Below are 16,385 nucleotides of genomic sequence, written 5' to 3'. Positions count from 1 at the left end.
CTGTATTAACATCGCATAGCGCAAGGACGATAATTATTCCAGCGATAGCGGTGTTTTCCATGGAGCATCGCTGGTTTTCCAGCGATGTTCCATGGAAAACGGCGAAAACCTTGGTGATATGACCCTGTGGTCGTATCAGCATAATCCACCCCCAATGTAAAGTATAGGTAAGTCAGCATTTTAGCAGACGTTAGATTTTGTCGAAACCTGCGGTTTTCGCCAAAAACTAACGTCTGCTAAAATGCATGGGCCTCCTTGTAAATATCCCGATGTGCACATCAGCGATAACTTACAAGCAGTACCGCCCAGTGACGCCCACTCTGCATCTCATTAGAGATGCAAAGGGAGGCGTCGGGAAAAGGGGTGCGAACATGCGCTAATGCATGTTAGCACCCACTTGTAAATAGGGCGAAAGTTTTATCTCCGCTTTCTTGGCTTTTAAAGCCAAAAAAGCGGAGATAAGGCCCTTGTTGATATGCCCCTTGGAATCACTGAGTAGGACCATAGAAATGGAGAATGCTTAATGATAAAGTTTCAATTTTACTTAGATTGATACTAATTTTTAATTTATATGACGAAAGTATGGCTTCAATGCGAACCCGAACCGTAAACCTAGTTATAACTCTAGCACTAACCATAATGTTTGCTCAAACACTAACCTGTGCTCTAAGTCTTACACTGACCCTCATGCCAACCCTTGCACTAACCATTACCCAACCTCTAACCCCAAGAAGAAGCCTGGTTACAGCCCTGGACCAACACTCAATTCAACCCTCAGTTGTTTTTTATTAAATGTCACATTGCTATTTTTAAAAACATCAAAGACATACACTATCTCAATGCTTTTTTCAAGATACCTAAAATGTTTGTCATTTTTTCTTTTCTTCATTCTGTATTCTACAATGTTGTGTTTCTGTTTTTATGGTTTCTTTATTTTCACCTCAGGGTGGGGCTCAGATCAAGAGACTTTGTTGTGATGTATTACACCATTACTTCCACATAAAACCATTTCTTTGGAGTCAATAGAACTGGAGTTGGTGTAAAAGGGTTTTTACTGAAAGGTTGTGTGTTCTGTTCCTCAAGGATCACCCCGGCCATTGGGTAGAAAATGCCTCGGTCTTTTCTCGTGAAAAGCAAGAAGACCCACTCGTACCATCAGCACCGCTACGTGGACACCGACTTCCTGCCCCGATGGAATCCAGTGATGAGTCTCAGCACAGGTGAGTGGATCTCCTTATATGGATCCCCTGATCACAATCCATCAGCCCCAAGCTGAGGAGCCCAAGAGGTTCCAGGGAATGTCCTTGCTCCCAACTCTGACCAGAAATGAGGAGAGGTTGACCCTTCGGCTTGAAGACCCCCACCCTAGATTCCAGAATCCATTGGTCCAGTTGAGTCAAAAAGGTGCCCACCGTCTCATCGCGAGTAAACAGAGAACCCCCAGTGTAGATGGAGCTCCCTGGGACTCAGGTCTGCACTCTAGACCTGATATTGAAAGGCTCCAGAAATCTGATAATGAAATCAGAGAATGTAGCCTTACGGCTAGAGCGATCAACATCGAAGCTGGGGAACCGGGTCGAGTCTCGGCAGGGACGCTGACCATCCTGTGATTCTGGGCAAATCACGTAATCTCCCCGTGCCTAACAAAAATGAATGTGTCCATCTGTAACCCAACTGGTGCTCATGTAAAGTGCTCTGATACCTTATCTCTGCGGGTCGAGTCTGCGCTATATAAAACTCAAATAACAATTGTTCTCGGTTCCACGTGGAATTTTTTGAAGCTGAAAAACTATATATAACTGAAAAATATGAAGGTAAAAATGATAACTTGTCTCTTGAGATTGTCTAAAATAATATTTTGTTGGAAGACTAGTTTATCGTCCTACGGGCTGAACTATTTTTGTTTGTCATTGCATACAAGTATTAATAATAGAATATAAATTTAAGGGTGCTGTAAAAATGTCCATTACTATAACAAGGATTCGGACTACTAATATACTCCATCATATAACAGGAAGTAGGTGACTTGGATTTTGAATTTTTTTAGGGTCAATGGTTTTGTTTTTAGGGCTTTTCTCTGGTCTATTTTTAACGTCTACATTTTACATTCTGCACCTAAAGAGTGTAAGCTATTTAAACTACAGGTCTGTGCTTCACATGAACACAGTTGGCAGGGTAAAATGGCGACCAAGGTGTACTGTGCATGTAGATATGGAGGATGTACGTTAGTACAACACGATCTTTTAGATCGCGGTACTTTACAACGCTACCTTTACAACGCAAGTCGTTACAACGACTTGCGTTGGTGTGCGTGGATTGTGGAATATTATAATTTTATATTCCAACACCAGTCCACGTAACAGTAGGGAAGGTGTTGGAATATAACATTACAATATTCCTTAACCAACAGCGCCATCCAGCGCAAGTCGTAGTAACAACTTGCGTTGTATTGGCACCGTTGTAAAGGTACTGCGGTGTAAACATTGCGTTGTAAACGATGTTCCCCGGGTATGGGCACTGCACCAGACCGCAGTGTTTGCTTTCCGAAAGTGCATGCTATGTAGCTGAGTTTCCCTAAGACCTGATGGCTGGGAAGGAATACCAAGGCTTCCTTCACCCTGCTCCTGCCACAGTTTCACAGTAAAGCCAGGGTCAGGCTCAGGATGGGATTCTCCCAGCATGAATTTGGTAAAGGCTCTTATGGCTCATACCGGAAGCACTCAAGAGAAGACCAGGCAAGCAAAGCTCCAAGGTGGGCAGCTGGTTCACATATGCCAGGTACGAGTCCAGACGCACCTGCAGACATCTCGAGAAGAAATGAAGGAGCAACAAAACCCCAGAAACTCATGCTACCTTCAAATCGGCCATCAATGCACACCACCTCCTCCTGAAAACCACCAAGAAAACAGCCCTCCAAGACAGAATCAACACCAAAGTACACATCAGCAAAGAACTCTTCGCCATCGTCAAGGAGTTTGCCAGGCCCAACAGTGAGGCCACAGACAATCCCCTCTCCCAAGACCTCTGAAACAAACTAGGCAACTTCTTCCACCACAAAATCAGGAAGTAATACAACAGCTTCAACACTTTAGACACAGCTGCCATGTCTGTCACCATCGCAGACAATCAAGCCACCACTCAAACGAACATGCTCTACTAGACCCCGCTCACTACAGAGGACATGCTCAAGATGATGAAGAGCATCCACTCAGGGGCCCCGGTGGACACTTCCACAGATCAGCAGCCGCCATCGCTCCCAGCTCCGCTGCACCATCAACCGCTCCAACGAAACTGCCACCTTCCCCGACAACTGGAAACACGCCGGGATCAACTCCCTGCTGAAGAAGCCATCCTCAGACCCATCGGACATCAAGAACTTCAGACCGATCTCTCTCCCCCCCCCTTCCCTGCCAAGGTCATCGAGAAGGCCATCAATATCCAGATGTCTGAGTTCATCAAAACGAACCACGTCCTGGACTGTTCCCAATCAGGCTTCTGTAGCAACCACAGCACAGAGAGTGCCCTATTCACTGCAACAGACGATATCCACTCCATCCTTGACTGCGGCGTGACCGCAGCCATAATCCTACTGGACTTCTCAGCCTCCTTTAACACCATCTCCCACCGCACCCTAATTCCCAGACTCCACGATACCGGCATCCGCAACAAGGCTCTAGACTGGAACCACTCACCGTCCGAAACCATTGAGTCAGACTACCACAGACTACCACAGTTTCTCTTAGAACCCATGGAGATCAGCTGTGGAGTCCCCCAAGGCTTCCTCCCTGAGCCCACCCTCTTCAACGTCTACACGTCCCCCCTCACAGCCATCGTCAGAAGCCATGCACTCAACATCGTCTCCGAAGCCGATAACACCCAGCTGATCATCCTCTCCCTCACCAAAGAACTCTCGACCGCCAGACCCAACTTCCACAATGGAATAAAGGTTGTCGCTACATGGATGAAAGACAGCTGCCTCAACCTCAACTTGGACAAGACGAAAGTTCTCATTCTGGGACCCTCCACGTCAGCCCGGGACGACTCCTGGTGGCCGCCCGCGTTGGGCACTTCCCCCACCCTGATGGACCATGCATGCAACCTTGGCATCATACTGAACTCTTCGCTCACAATGAACCACCAAATCAACGTAGCCGGCTTCCACATGCTCCACCTGCTCTGAAATACATTCAGATGGATCCCCACAGAATCCAGAAGGATGGTCACCCATGCATCATCATCACCAGCAGACTCTACTATGGCAACGCACTCTATGCTGGCGCCATCCAGAAACACTCAAGAAACTCCAGAACGTCCAAAACGCCACTGACAGACTGATCCTCGACATCCCCTGCTGCAGCCACATCATGCAACACCTCCAACAACTCAACTGGATCCAAGTCAAATAGAGAGTCACCTTTAAGCTCTTCACTCATGCCTATAAGGCACACATGACGAAGGACCAGTGAACTTGAACTACTGCCTCACCTTCCAAGTACCCACCAGAAAACTCCGATACTCTCAACTCGCAACTCGACCTCGCCTCCATCCCCGGGATCCATGTAAGGAAGGACGTAACTCCAACATTTCTGACTTCCTCGACCAAGTCCAGGAAACAGAGAGCGCTCCAGTATTCCATGGAAGGAGAGCGGATGAATGGCCACACCCCTTAGAAGGCCAAAGGAAGCACAAGGCAAAAGGGGAGTGTTTAACATGGTAACTGCCCGCAAGAGACAAGGAAGATGCAGACATTCGGATACTGGGAGGAGAGGCAGCAACGTCAGGAAGCGAGGAGACAGACGACTTCCCTGCTGGATCAACCCATAGCCTGGACCCAGCTGCAAGAGCAGCTGAATGCCCCGGAGATGCTGGAGTGAAGGACCCCTAAGAGTGGCTGTTGTACTGCACCGGTGAACGTCCAAGGTACTTGAGGGACGAGACAGATGCCTCAGCACCCAATGTCACGACCCATGAGACGGGTTGTGGCCCAAGGCAAGTACCGAAAGACACACAGTGCTTCTGGCGGGGCACCACAAAATAAAGGGCACGATGAAACAAAGAAACGCATGTGGGATTTGCACGTGGGTATGTTGGGGTGACCTTAATACCACCAACTTCCCACCACGCATGAACACCCCTGGCTGGTGGCGGTAGCATTAGCATTAAGGTTGACATCCTATAAAGAGGAAGCCAGGGTCAGGCTGGGATTTTCCCAGCTAGGCCTGGGCAGTAAATTCCATTCCGCTTGCGGAATTTGGGTAATTTTCCGTTTCAGGGAGAACGCGGAATTGACAAAAATTCCGCGATTCCGCTTGTTCTCTCTTTCAAAATGCGTGTTCACGAGATATTTCTCCCCGAGCACGCAAACAGCATTTGCAAACAAGAAAAAAGCATTGCAAACAGGAGGAACAAGCAATTCCACATGTCCCTGGAACTTTTACGTCCTCGTGGAGATTTTTTACCATTTTTTGGAGCTTTACGTAGCGCGATTATGCAAATTCTGCCCACCCCTACAGTCCCAGCATGCCTTTGGTGATACAACGGTGAGGGAGTGAGGCAGCTGCAGAACAAAGCTGCTGTTTCTTTAAAGCTACAAAACAGACAGCAGCAGGTCTGAGGATGAAATCTGCAGCCTGAATTACAGAAAAAAACACAAAGATGACGCTTCTAAGCATTTGTAGGACTAAAAAGTGGCCTGGGTTCCCTTACATGGATCACTGCTCTGAGGGGGTCTGGCAGGACCTCTGGTTGTCCATCAGCACCAGTGGTGGACCAGAGATGGAGTGGGGGGCGGGGGGGTACAGAGGACCCCATGTATGACCCGCAGGTGGAAGGGTCCGGGAAACGTGCTGACAAATCCGTCAAGTAACCAGTGGTGTCACACATATGTCACACATATTCAAAGTCCCAAGGCTGAACGGGGGAGTGGTCCTGAAGGGTTGGGTCCCCCCCTGTACTGCAGGGGCCAGTGTCACACACTGTGTTACCACCTGGTGCCCCCCACCCCCTTGTGTGAGTAACTTCACAGTCACAGCCAGGTGTAACCACGTTTTAACTCGTGACTGTCCCATGGGATTCACTTTTAAATTGATTTCATTTTTTAAACACTGAAAAGATATTTTACTCTTAAGTGAGTAAAATATTTTTTTCTTGATTTTAGTGGAGTAAAAATGCAGTCAGCTGATAACTGGATAATTAGGGCGAGGCATCAATTATAATACATAGTTGAACGGAGCCAGGAGAATTTCCAACAAGCATTGGAACAGGCAATAGATCTGGCGCTTGCCCGGGTTTTTTTTGTTGGGGGGGTTGTCGGGTGTTTGTAAAATGTTATTTTAGGTGAAGCTGACGGCACCTGGCACTCAAGGGAACTACGTTGTGGCTTGTGAAAGGGCAGAGTGCTGTCACTCACAGTCAATTTAGCCAATGGCGGAAGTGGGCTGACCCATTGTCCCTTGTTGTGTATTGTAATGGGTGGAAGAAACATGTGAATGACCCAATAACAGACCAATGGATGAAGAGGGCTGACTGAAAGTCCCTCCAAATGTATTATTCTTACAACTTGAGTAAAACCAAAAGGTCATGGCCAACACCAGAGGTACAGACTGCCCAGCATGCTTAGGGGGTAGACTTGTACAATCAGTTGTAACTATTTCACAGTGGACTTTGGCTTCACGAAACACGGGCAAAGCATGGAAAACGAGGCTTCAAGTCCACTGAGGTGAACTAGGCGACTGCCTAGGGTGCCAGGACAGATGGTGTGTTAAAGTCGAGGAAAAAAATTAATTTAAAACAAAATGTAAATTATTTTAAAAATGGTGGGGCCGCTATAAAGTATAGTAAACAAAGAAGGCCATTGCTCATCAAATTACATGGGAAACTTGCTGTTTTAGATTGCAAAGGTTTTTATTAAGTCTGGGCGGACAACTACGCTACGCTTGCGTAGTTTGTGAAGTTTGCGCTACTTCGCGCTACGCGAATTGTATGTAGCACAGTGCAAACACGCGAAGCGTAGCGGTCATTTTTTGCTTGATTGCGGTCCTCAACGTCAAGTTGGGGACCGCGGGCAAGCAAAATGACATCCAGGTGAGACTTTTTCCTCGTTCGCGATCAGCAACATCAAGTTGGCGATCGCGAGCGTGGAAAATAAACTTCCTGGCGAGATTCTCATTGCGGGGAGGTCAGGTTTCTCATTGCGAGTGGTCACGTATGCTCGTGACCGCTTGCGATGAGAAACTACCAGTCCGCGTTGAGAAAGCTGCCGCTCGAGTAAAAATCTACTAGAATGGAAGAAAACGACAGCTCGCACTGTGCAAGATGCCGTTTTCAATGATTGCACAGTGCGGACAAGCAATCATCGCGAACAGCGCACTATGCAGTCCGCGTAGCATGCAAAGTACACTTTGCGTAGCTACGCTCAGCGCTACTTCACGAACTACGCCCAGGGTTACTTTTTATTAACCATAAGCAATATAGTATTAAACTTGGCTGTGTTCGCTCCAACTCTTGTGGAATCCGGCGCCTTGCGCCACAGGCAGCGCTTTGTGCTTTGGTGAGGAGTGGGTGTGCACACTGGTGTAAAATGAAAAGTGACAGCTTTAGAAGAAGATTGGCCCATGTACTGTTTATTTCCAGCTGTGTTCGGTGAAACCAAGGCGGAGCCGGAACCCTGTATAGCCGCCCCCCTGCTGAGCCCAGCGCCCGAGCGGCCCATCAAAGAAGAGGCGCCCTGCATGGACACAGGGGTCTCTCCCCTCCAGTACCTGAACAGGACGGTACTGCACCGAGCTCAAGGTAAGGGCGAGGGCGTGCACTCTTTCACAGCCACACACCCAGGGGCTGACTAAGCTCCACCGCCAGCAGTCTGAGGTCAAGCGCAGTCCTGGCCTGACAGTGAATGTGTGGGTCCTGGCCTGAAAGAAGAGGTGTCAGTCCAGGCCTGAGAGTGGTGGTGTCAGTCCAGGCCTGAGAGTGGTGGTGTCAGTCCAGACCTGAGAGTGGAGGTGTCAGTCCAGGCCTGAGAGTGGTGGTGTCAGTCCAGGCCTGAGAGTGGAGGTGTCAGTCCTGGCCTGAAAGAAGAGGTGTCAGTCCAGACCTGAGAGTGGAGGTGTCAGTCCAGGCCTGAGAGTGGAGGTGTCAGTCGAGACCTGAGAGTGGAGGTGTCAGTCCCGGCCTGAGAGTGGAGGTGTCAGTCCAGACCTGAGGGTGGAGGTGTCAGTCCAGACCTGAGGGTGGAGGTGTGAGTCCCGGCCTGAGAGTGGATGTGTCAGTCCCGGCCTGAAAGGGGAGGTGTCAGTCCAGGCCTGAGAGTGGAGGTGTCAGTCCAGGCCTGAGAGTGGAGGTGTCAATCCCGGCCTGAGAGTGGAGGTGTCAGTCCAGGCCTGAGAGTGGAGTTTTCAGTCCAGACCTGAGAGTGGAGGTGTCAGTCCCGGCCTGAGAGTGGAGGTGTCAGTCCCGGCCTGAGAGTGGAGGTGTCAGTCCCGGCCTGAGAGTGGAGGTGTCAGTCCCGGCCTGAGAGTGGAGGTGTCAGTCCCGGCCTGAGAGTGGAGGTGTCAGTCCAGGCCTGAGAGTGGAGGTGTCAGTCCAGCCCTGAGAGTGGAGGTGTTAGTCCAGCCCTGAGAGTGGAGGTGTCAGTTCTGAGAGTGGAGGTGTCAGTCTACACCTGAAAGTAGAGGTGTCAGTCCTAGCCTGAAAGTGGAGGTGTCAGCCCAGGCCTGAGAGTGGAGGTGTCAGTCCAGCCCTGAGAGTGGAGGTGTCAGTCCAGCCCTGAGAGTGGAGATGTCAGTCCAGCCCTGAGAGTGGAGGCGTCAGTCCAGGCCTGAGAGTGGAGGTGTCAGTTCACACCTGAAAGTAGAGGTGCCAGTTCTGGCCTGAGAGTGGAGGTGTCAGTCCAGGCCTGAGAGTGGAGGTGTCAGTCCAGGCCTGAGAGTGGAGGTGTGAGTCCCGGCCTGAGAGTGGAGGTGTCAGTCTCGGCCTGAGAGTGGAGGTGTCAGTCCAGGCCTGAGAGTGGAGGTGTCAGTCCAGGCCTGAGAGTGGAGGTGTCAGTCCAGGCCTGAGAGTGGAGGTGTCAGTCCCGGCCTGAGAGTGGAGGTGTGAGTCCAGGCCTGAGAGTGGAGGTGTCAGTCCAGGCCTGAGAGTGGAGGTGTCAGTCCAGGCCTGAGAGTGGAGGTGTCAGTCCAGGCCTGAGGGTGAAGGTGTCAGTCCAGGCCTGAGAGGGGAGGTGTCAGTCCAGGCCTGAGAGGGGAGGTGTCAGTCCAGGCCTGAGAGGGGAGGTGTCAGTCCAGCCCTGAGAGTGGAGGTGTCAGTCCAGCCCTGAGAGTGGAGGTGTCAGTCTCGGCCTGAGAGTGGAGGTGTCAGTCCAGGCCTGAGAGTGGAGGTGTGAGTCCCGGCCTGAGAGTGGAGGTGTCAGTCTCGGCCTGAGAGTGGAGGTGTCAGTCCAGGCCTGAGAGGGGAGGTGTCAGTCCAGGCCTGAGAGGGGAGGTGTCAGTCCAGGCCTGAGAGGGGAGGTGTCAGTCCAGGCCTGAGAGTGGAGGTGTCAGTCCAGGCCTGAGAGTGGAGGTGTGAGTCCAGGCCTGAGAGTGGAGGTGTGAGTCCAGGCCTGAGAGTGGAGGTGTCAGTCCAGACCTGAGACAGGAGGTGTGACTCCCGGCCTGAGAGTGGAGGTGTCAGTCTCGGCCTGAGAGTGGAGGTGTCAGTCCAGGCCTGAGAGTGGAGGTGTCAGTCCAGGCCAGAGAGTGGAGGTGTGAGTCCAGGCCTGAGAGTGGAGGTGTCAGTCCAGGCCTGAGAGTGGAGGTGTCAGTCCAGGCCTGAGGGTGAAGGTGTCAGTCCAGGCCTGAGAGTGGAGGTGTCAGTCCAGGCCTGAGGGTGAAGGTGTCAGTCCAGGCCTGAGAGGGGAGGTGTCAGTCCAGGCCTGAGAGGGGAGGTGTCAGTCCAGGCCTGAGAGTGGAGGTGTCAGTCCAGACCTGAGGGTGGAGGTGTCAGTCCCGGCCTGAGAGTGGAGGTGTCAGTCCCGGCCTGAGAGTGGAGGTGTCAGTCCCGGCCTGAGAGTGGAGGTGTCAGTCCCGGCCTGAGAGTGGAGGTGTCAGTCCAGGCCGGAGAGTGGAGGTGTCAGTCCAGCCCTGAGAGTGGAGGTGTCAGTCCAGCCCTGAGAGTGGAGGTGTTAGTCCAGCCCTGAGAGTGGAGGTGTCAGTTCTGAGAGTGGAGGTGTCAGTCTACACCTGAAAGTAGAGGTGTCAGTCCTAGCCTGAAAGTGGAGGTGTCAGCCCAGGCCTGAGAGTGGAGGTGTCAGTCCAGCCCTGAGAGTGGAGGTGTCAGTCCAGCCCTGAGAGTGGAGATGTCAGTCCAGCCCTGAGAGTGGAGGCGTCAGTCCAGGCCTGAGAGTGGAGGTGTCAGTTCACACCTGAAAGTAGAGGTGCCAGTTCTGGCCTGAGAGTGGAGGTGTCAGTCCAGGCCTGAGAGTGGAGGTGTCAGTCCAGGCCTGAGAGTGGAGGTGTGAGTCCCGGCCTGAGAGTGGAGGTGTCAGTCCCGGCCTGAGAGTGGAGGTGTCAGTCCAGGCCTGAGAGTGGAGGTGTGAGTCCAGGCCTGAGAGTGGAGGTGTCAGTCCAGACCTGAGACAGGAGGTGTGACTCCCGGCCTGAGAGTGGAGGTGTCAGTCTCGGCCTGAGAGTGGAGGTGTCAGTCCAGGCCTGAGAGTGGAGGTGTCAGTCCAGGCCTGAGAGTGGAGGTGTGAGTCCAGGCCTGAGAGTGGAGGTGTCAGTCCAGCCCTGAGAGTGGAGGTGTTAGTCCAGGCCTGAGAGTGGAGGTGTGACTCCCGGCCTGAGAGTGGAGGTGTCAGCCCAGACCTGAGAGTGGAGGTGTCAGTCCAGGCCTGAGAGTGGAGGTGTCAGTCCAGGCCTGAGAGTGGAGGTGTGAGTCCTGGCCTGAGGGTGAAGGTGTGAGTCCAGGCCTGAGAGTGGAGTTTTCAGTCCAGGCCTGAGAGTGGAGGTGTCAGTCCAGGCCTGAGGGTGTAGGTGTCAGTCAGGCCTGAGAGTGGAGGTGTGAGTCCAGGCCTGAGGGTGAAGGTGTCAGTCCAGGCCTGAGAGTGGAGGTGTGAGTCCAGGCCTGAGAGTGGAGGTGTGAGTCCAGGCCTGAGAGTGGAGGTGTGAGTCCAGGCCTGAGGGTGAAGGTGTCAGTCCAGGCCTGAGAGTGGAGTTGTCAGTCCAGGCCTGAGGGTGGAGGTGTCAGTCAGGCCTGAGAGTGGAGGTGTCAGTCCAGCCCTGAGAGTGGAGGTGTCAGTCCAGGCCTGAGGGTGGAGGTGTCAGTCAGGCCTGAGAGTGGAGGTGTGAGTCCAGGCCTGAGGGTGAAGGTGTCAGTCCAGGCCTGAGAGTGGAGGTGTCAGTCCAGGCCTGAGGGTGAAGGTGTCAGTCCAGGCCTGGGAGTGGAGGTGTGAGTCCAGGCCTGAGAGTGGAGGTGTGAGTCCAGGCCTGAGAGTGGAGGTGTGAGTCCAGGCCTGAGGGTGAAGGTGTCAGTCCAGGCCTGAGAGTGGAGTTGTCAGTCCAGGCCTGAGGGTGGAGGTGTCAGTCAGGCCTGAGAGTGGAGGTGTGAGTCCAGGCCTGAGGGTGAAGGTGTCAGTCCAGGCCTGAGAGTGGAGGTGTCAGTCCAGGCCTGAGGGTGAAGGTGTCAGTCCAGGCCTGAGAGTGGAGGTGTGAGTCCAGGCCTGAGAGTGGAGGTGTGAGTCCAGGCCTGAGAGTGGAGGTGTGAGTCCAGGCCTGAGGGTGAAGGTGTCAGTCCAGGCCTGAGAGTGGAGTTGTCAGTCCAGGCCTGAGGGTGGAGGTGTCAGTCAGGCCTGAGAGTGGAGGTGTCAGTCCAGGCCTGAGAGGGGAAGTGTCAGTCCAGGCATGAGAGGGGAGGTGTCAGTCCAGGCTTGAGAGTGGAGGTGTCAGTCCAGGCCTGAGAGTGGAGGTGTCAGTCCAGGCCTGAGAGTGGAGGTGTCAGTCCAGGCCTGAGAGGGGAAGTGTCAGTCCAGGCATGAGAGGGGAGGTGTCAGTCCAGGCTTGAGAGTGGAGGTGTCAGTCCAGGCCTGAGAGTGGAGGTGTGACTCCCGGCCTGAGAGTGGAGGTGTCAGTCTCGGCCTGAGAGTGGAGGTGTCAGCCCAGACCTGAGAGTGGAGGTGTCAGTCCAGGCCTGAGAGTGGAGTTTTCAGTCCAGGCCTGAGAGTGGAGGTGTCAGTCCAGGCCTGAGAGTGGAGGTGTCAGTCCAGGCCTGAGAGTGGAGGTGTCAGCCCAGACCTGAGAGTGGAGGTGTCAGTCCAGGCCTGAGAGTGGAGTTTTCAGTCCAGGCCTGAGAGTGGAGGTGTCAGTCCAGGCCTGAGAGTGGAGGTGTGAGTCCAGGCCTGAGAGTGGAGGTGTGAGTCCAGGCCTGAGAGTGGAGGTGGAGTCCAGGCCTGAGAGTGGAGGTGGAGTCAGGCCTGAGAGTGGAGGTGTGAGTCCAGGCCTGAGGGTGAAGGTGTCAGTCCAGGCCTGAGAGTGGAGGTGTCAGTCCAGGCCTGAGAGTGGAGGTGTCAGTCCAGGCCTGAGGGTGAAGGTGTCAGTCGAGGCATGAGAGGGGAGGTGTCAGTCCAGGCCTGAGAGGGGAGGTGTCAGTCCAGGCCTGAGAGTGGAGGTGTCAGTCCAGGCCTGAGAGTGGAGGTGTGAGTCCAGGCCTGAGAGTGGAGGTGGAGTCCAGGCCTGAGAGTGGAGGTGGAGTCCAGGCCTGAGAGGGGAGGTGTCAGTCCAGGCCTGAGAGTGGAGGTGTGAGTCCCGGCCTGAGAGTGGAGGTGTCAGTCCAGGCCTGAGAGTGGAGGTGTCAGTCCAGGCCTGAGGGTGAAGGTGTCAGTCCAGGCATGAGAGGGGAGGTGTCAGTCCAGGCCTGAGAGGGGAGGTGTCAGTCCTGGCCTGAGAGTGGAGGTGTCAGTCCAGGCCTGAGAGTGGAGGTGTGAGTCCAGGCCTGAGAGTGGAGGTGGAGTCCAGGCCTGAGAGTGGAGGTGGAGTCCAGGCCTGAGAGGGGAGGTGTCAGTCCAGGCCTGATAGTGGAGGTGTCAGTCCAGGCCTGAGAGGGGAGGTGTCAGTCCTGGCCTGAGAGTGGAGGTGTCAGTCCAGGCCTGAGAGTGGAGGTGTGAGTCCAGGCCTGAGAGTGGAGGTGGAGTCCAGGCCTGAGAGTGGAGGTGGAGTCCAGGCCTGAGAGGGGAGGTGTCAGTCCAGGCCTGAGAGTGGAGGTGTCAGTCCAGGCCTGAGAGGGGAGGTGTCAGTCCTGGCCTGAGAGTGGAGGTGTCAGTCCAGGCCTGAGAGTGGAGGTGTGAGTCCAGGCCTGAGGGTGAAGGTGTCAGTCCAGGCCTGAGAGTGGAGGTGTCAGTCCTGGCCATAGAGTGGAGGTGTGAGTCCTGGCCTGAGAGTGGAGGCACAGGTATCAAAAGTCTCTAGAGGGGAAGGTACCAGTGGTCTCAAGAGGCACAGGTACCAGGGGTCTCAAGAGGCACAGGTACCAGAGGTCTCCTGAGGCACAGGTACCAGAGGTCTCCAGGTACCAGGGGTCTCCAGAGACGCAGGCACTAGGGGTCCCCAGAGGCACATGGGTTCTGGTCACTAGAAACACATTGTTCAGGGGTCAGTAGCGGCTCAGGAGTCAAGTGTCTGTTGAGGAGAGGGGTCAGAGTTCATTAGAGGCACAGTCTCAGATGTGTATATAGGGGCAGGAGACAGATGCTTCCAGAGGCACAGAAGTCAGAGGTCCCTAAGGGTACATAGGGTCACTGGCATGAAGAAGCATACCGTTCAGATATTTCTCGGGGCGCAGGGGGGTCAGAGGTCACTAGAGGCACAAATTCAGAAGTCTGTAGAAACTATGGGCCCGTATACCGGGCCAGTTGCACGAAAGGCCTCGAAGCACTTCCTCTTTAAAGTGGGCTTTTAAACAAGTAAATGAGGTAGTGGAGTAGACGTTTCTGTACTTTTTTTTAAAGTTTGAAGTTTATTGAAGAAAATAGAAACAGTATAGGAAAGAATATGCAATAAAATACAAACGTTACAGTGGAAATCAATTATGACCATAATATGTAGAAAAGATAAGGAGAGGAGAAGAAGGGAGGGGGAAGAGAAGAGAAAGAGGGGGGAAACGAAGAAAAGGGGGGTCCAAAATATTACCCAAATGCAAGTCTAGCAAAGGTAACAAATGTAACAATAAATTGAATATGAACATCCAAGGTATGATAGTCACAATCAGGAGAAAGGAGTTATAACGGAAAGCATATATTAAAACATATGTAAGCATAGGCAAAATTAGAGGCCATGGAGGTTCCCTGACCTCCTCTGAGGTGAGTAAAGAAGTGGAAGCTAAAGCTGAGGAAGACAAGTAAGATGATAAAGGAAGCCAGAAAAGATCTCTCTTAATACCTAAAGAAATTGGGGAAACATTACTGGTGTCTAATCTGTGGTGGAAACAGACAGCATTCCACCAGGCCTTAAAAGTGAGTTTCTCAGCTTGCTTCCAATTAGAGGTAATTAGGTGTAGGGCTATTGCGATAAGCAAATCTAGTAGTGTGGGAGTGGAGGAAGGGAACGGCCATACGGGTGAAAGGGAGCCTAGAAAAATGTTAGAGATAGAAAAAGGAATTCGGGTATGAAAGATTTTATTAATTTGGGACCAAATCAAAAGCCAAAAGCGGGAAAGGAAAGGGCACTCAAACAACATATGTTTTAAATCTGCTGAGGGATGTTTGCATGACCAGCAATGGGAGGAAAGGTCAGAAGAGAAGGCGGCTAGTTTCATCGGAGTGAAGAGAAGGCGTTTGTATAAGAAGTATAAAGTTTGAGAAGTGCTGGCTGTTCTGGACGTCTTATGAATCTTTAACCATAATTTATCCCAAAAGGGAGTACTCCAACAATCCGCAAGGTCTTTTTCCCAGGCCAATTCACATTAACTTTTGGGTCTATCCGAAGAGAAGAATAAATTACGATAAAGTGATGAGGTAGAAGTAGAGGGAGATAGTAAAGGAAAAAGTATTGTACATTTGTTAGGAATAGTGGGACTAGTAGGTAGGGAGAGAAGGTATTGCTGGAGGGAGGGGAGTAGTAAATCATATTGAGATCTACAGGATGAAGGTAGAGAGAAGGACGATTGAAGATCTAGAAAAGAACGAGGAAGATCATTAGATACCAATTGAGAAATCCATAGTAAACCTCTGGATCTCCATACTTTCCAGTAAAAGGTCCTACCTTTAATGCGTAAAAAATAGTTGTTCCAAATGGGTTGAAGGTCCAGCGATGAGGTAGCAGGGAAGGAGGACGGAAGAAGAGGCACTAGTATTTTACGAGTATGAGAAATAACTTGAGGACGAAAGGAAGAAATGGTTTTAGTAAAAGCAAGAGATTCATCAAAATGGAAAGGGGTTATGAAATATTTTTCAATTTCCAGCCAAAGAGGAGGGTGAGAATCTTGATCCTGATCAGGAGAAGAAATCCAACGAGAGGCTTGACGAAGTGAAAAAGCAAGATGATAGGATTTGAAATCAGGAAATTTAAGACCACCAGAAATTTTATCAGCTTTAAGAGCAGCAAGAGAAATACGAGGAGATTTATTTTTCAAAGAAATTTGTTTAAGATGGAGTCAATCTTTTTAAAATAAAAATTAGGAATATGAACTGGAATCATGGATAAGAGATAAAGGACGAGTGGAGAGAGCATAATTTTGATGGAGTCTAAGCGTCCCCACCAGGAGAGAAAAAGTGGATGCCAACGGTCAATAGAAAAAGATAACGATTTGGAAAGAGCCTCAAAATTTTCTTTCAGTGTGTCAGGGATGGAAGAAGAGAACCATAAGCCTAAGTATTTAATCTTAGTAGTTTTCCAAGAAAAACCGGTTGAGATAAAATCTTGTTGTAGGCAAAGAACATTTAAGGGAAGAACCTCACATTTATCTGAATTCAGACGATAACCAGAGAGTTGGGAAAAAGTGTCGACTTGGGATAGGAAAGCTGGAAGAGAAGTAGAGGGGTTGGAGCAATAAAGAAGGATATCATCAGCGTATACCGACAATTTAACTTGTGAAGTACAAAGTTTAAAACCGGAAATTCTATCATCTAGACTGATTTTCGTTAAGAAGGGGTCTAAGGCAACTATAAATAAAAGAGGGGAGAGGGGGCAGCCTTGGCGGACACCTCGAAACAAAGAAAAGGAAGACAAAGGTTTCCCATTGACAAATATAGAGGCTTTCGGATCTGAATATAATAATGAGATGAAAGAAATCAATTTGGGAGGAAAACCTATCCATTTAAGAGCCTGAAACATAAAATCCCATCCAATTCTATCGAAAGCTTTCTCAGCATCTACTGCTACAGCAGCAATGGGATAGTCAAGGGAAGAGGCTTTACTGAGAAT

The 16,385-nt window shown here is 51.3% G+C and overlaps 1 protein-coding gene across 1 annotated transcript in view; it reads left to right on the top strand.

Annotated features, from left to right (window-relative positions):
• Positions 1-1,087: 1,087 nt before the first annotated feature.
• LOC144754017 (zinc finger protein Gfi-1b-like) overlaps positions 1,088-16,385 on the top strand; it is a 71,948-nt gene continuing 56,650 nt past the window's right edge. Inside the window, exons 1-2 of the mRNA XM_078641533.1 lie at positions 1,088-1,220; positions 7,633-7,791. Of these exons, the coding sequence (XP_078497659.1) occupies positions 1,109-1,220; positions 7,633-7,791 (271 nt within the window). The 5' untranslated portion in view covers positions 1,088-1,108. The remainder of the gene's footprint in view (positions 1,221-7,632; positions 7,792-16,385) is intronic.

This window comes from Lissotriton helveticus, chromosome 5_1 (genome assembly GCF_964261635.1).
Source record: "Lissotriton helveticus chromosome 5_1, aLisHel1.1, whole genome shotgun sequence".
In the NCBI taxonomy this organism is placed as follows: Eukaryota; Metazoa; Chordata; class Amphibia; order Caudata; family Salamandridae; genus Lissotriton; species Lissotriton helveticus.
The sequence above is the reverse complement of the archived record's forward strand: the minus strand, read 5'-3'. Positions and strand labels throughout refer to the sequence as shown.